The sequence below is a fragment of the Penaeus monodon genome, chromosome 29, assembly GCF_015228065.2.
Source record: "Penaeus monodon isolate SGIC_2016 chromosome 29, NSTDA_Pmon_1, whole genome shotgun sequence".
Classification (NCBI taxonomy): domain Eukaryota; kingdom Metazoa; phylum Arthropoda; class Malacostraca; order Decapoda; family Penaeidae; genus Penaeus; species Penaeus monodon.
This window is the reverse complement of record NC_051414.1, coordinates 10,905,614-10,908,091: the sequence shown is the minus strand read 5'-3', so window position 1 is coordinate 10,908,091 and position 2,478 is coordinate 10,905,614. Positions and strand designations below refer to the sequence as shown.

Genomic DNA, 2,478 nt, shown 5'->3' with positions numbered 1-2,478 from the left:
AAGTTTATTGCCTTTATGTTCACAAAAATTATTGTCTTTCCAATGATAAAGTCAGATTTTAAATTGAGTTTCATTTTGCAATAGTTTGCACACACAGAAATTATATAGACAGTTTTTAAGAGAATGTCTCATTTACTCCTGTTATAATTTGAGAATTCACAGCAAGGTTTTAGCTAATTTATGCTACAGTAGTTCATGATGGAGTAGCATTCCTGGGCTTTATTTCCATGACTTTTTCCCAACAAATATGTCAGGCAGTTCTTGGCAGGTTTCCTCCAGCCACACCCTCAGTATGACCCCTCAATAACCCCTATTTCCCCTTTCGGCTGTTCCCTCCTTCAGCCAGTCATTATTTCTGCCTGTGATGGGAAGGGTAATCGGTGTGATTTACTAATTCTGATATAGTATGGCATATTTCATCCAATTAATTCCTTATTTTTTTCTTTCTCCACACAGGAGTTAGTGTATAGCATTGTGTTTTTACTATATACAGATAGATAGCTTATAGGTATGTCTAAATACCTATTTTGTTGCTTTATATGATAAGAGTATGATTGTTGTTTTATGTTCTAGGGTTTAGAATTAACTCGTCCAATAATAGCAACAAAAAATAAGGGTTGGAATAAAAAATCAGAGCTTTTTTACAACTGGAGGGGACAGGTAAGCAGGTGGGCTTATGGCTCCCAGGGATTAAGACAGTTTGAGGGAATGTTCCTCTCCTCATTTGTTCCCCAAGAACTTGATATCATAAAATACACTATATTAATACACACACGGTATATCAAAAGGGCTGATGATTATAATACATAGCCATTTTTAATTGCAGTTTTGTCATATTTAGTTATCAATAAGTAATTATTAACTAATGGGATTTGTTTATATTTTTTATGAACTAATATTCTTATTGGTAATTATAAAATCATCAAATTTGATTTTGCTAAACCACCATATTTAGAACAATCATTTTAACTGTTGCCTGATATTGTTTGACCTTTCCTTGCTGGCCAGCAGCAAAAAGCATCAGATCCTCACATTTGTTCAAGGCCAATGTAGAACTTTGATGTTTATAGAATCCAGATTTACTCACCATAAAATGCATATCTCATGCTGGTATGTCCCATAGTTATCAAGCAGTGCAACAGCACTTGTTTTTAAATCTACTACTACTTTACAAAATGGAAAATGTAAGAGAGAGAGCAAGCATGAAATCATGTACTTGTACATATTGATAGTAAAAGGAAATACTAAACCATGAGGCAAATACATGTTGAACAGTTGAATTGAATTTAATTGGTACTGGATTTATAGAGTTGCTAAGGTGGGAGGATGTACATATTATACACTGCGATGATTGTTAAATTATACTTATATTCATTCACATGAAAAGGCACTGGAGGGTACAGAGCATTTTGGGGAATGGGAATGTTTAGGGGGAGTAAATTTTATACATTACAAGAATTCTCATTTTGTGCTCACTACATTCATTCCCCTGTCAATAGAGATGCCAAAAGGCACTTGTCTAATTGGCTCTGGGAAATTAATAGGTATATGGGGATTGGGGAATAGGGGAGAGTTTGAAGGGTGGAGCTGAAAGAAGCTTGCCAAACAGTAACAGAATTACAGCCTCACACTCCCAACCTTCCACTGATAATCCCCCCTTCCCCCTCCCCCTAATGATGATAATGACCTGCCAGTTTTTAAGAGGCCATACTTGATCAAGGCTACTTAAGATCAGATGTAAAAAATTAAAAAGTCACTTGATCGATCATCTTCGTACTTTAGAAGTTGAGATAAATATGGTTTGTTTGAAATGTGACTATTTTTATATTTTTACAGACTTGGTGTTAAAATTATTATTCATGTTAATATTATTCTTCCATCTCTTTTTCTTGTAATGTTTATTAAGCTAATGTATTTTCTCTAACAGGTAATGGACCAGGCCATGCTTGTGGGTGCACCAGTGATTGGACTGAATGACTCAGGAGGAGCCAGGATCCAGGAGGGAGTCGAGTCTCTCGCTGGGTACGCTGACATCTTCCAGCGAAATGTTATGGCATCTGGTGTTGTTCCACAGGTATGTGTTCCCTCATGAGAAACTCTGGAAGATTTGGGGAAGATACATGGAGTATGTTATGGAAATGTAGGTATAGATGAGGTGACTGCAAATTACAGGTCCTAAAAGAAAAGTCTTCAAGCCACCTTTCAGACAACATCCACATCGATGAAGAGGCTGAATTGAGAACTTTTATAATATTGTAGTTTATAAACATGTCTACATTTTCTGCAAGTATGTGCAGGCAGTGATTAGAAAAGTCATAAAATGCAAGAATTAATAAAGGAAAAGCTGAATCAATTCACTCATGAATAAGTGTGAGGATCCATAACCAAAGCAGCTCCCACCTACTCCAACCTGTTCATATAATCCAAAGTTGGCTCAATCCTGGACATAAGCATCTACACACTCTTCCTCAAAGGTGT

At 36.1% G+C, this 2,478-nt stretch overlaps 1 protein-coding gene across 1 annotated transcript in view; it reads left to right on the top strand.

The window, feature by feature from the left end:
• The window catches only part of LOC119591951 (propionyl-CoA carboxylase beta chain, mitochondrial-like), a 12,123-nt gene that overhangs the window by 4,367 nt on the left and 5,278 nt on the right, over window positions 1-2,478 (top strand). Inside the window, exon 4 of the mRNA XM_037940705.1 lies at window positions 1,928-2,074. Within this exon, the coding sequence (XP_037796633.1) occupies window positions 1,928-2,074 (147 nt within the window). The remainder of the gene's footprint in view (window positions 1-1,927; window positions 2,075-2,478) is intronic.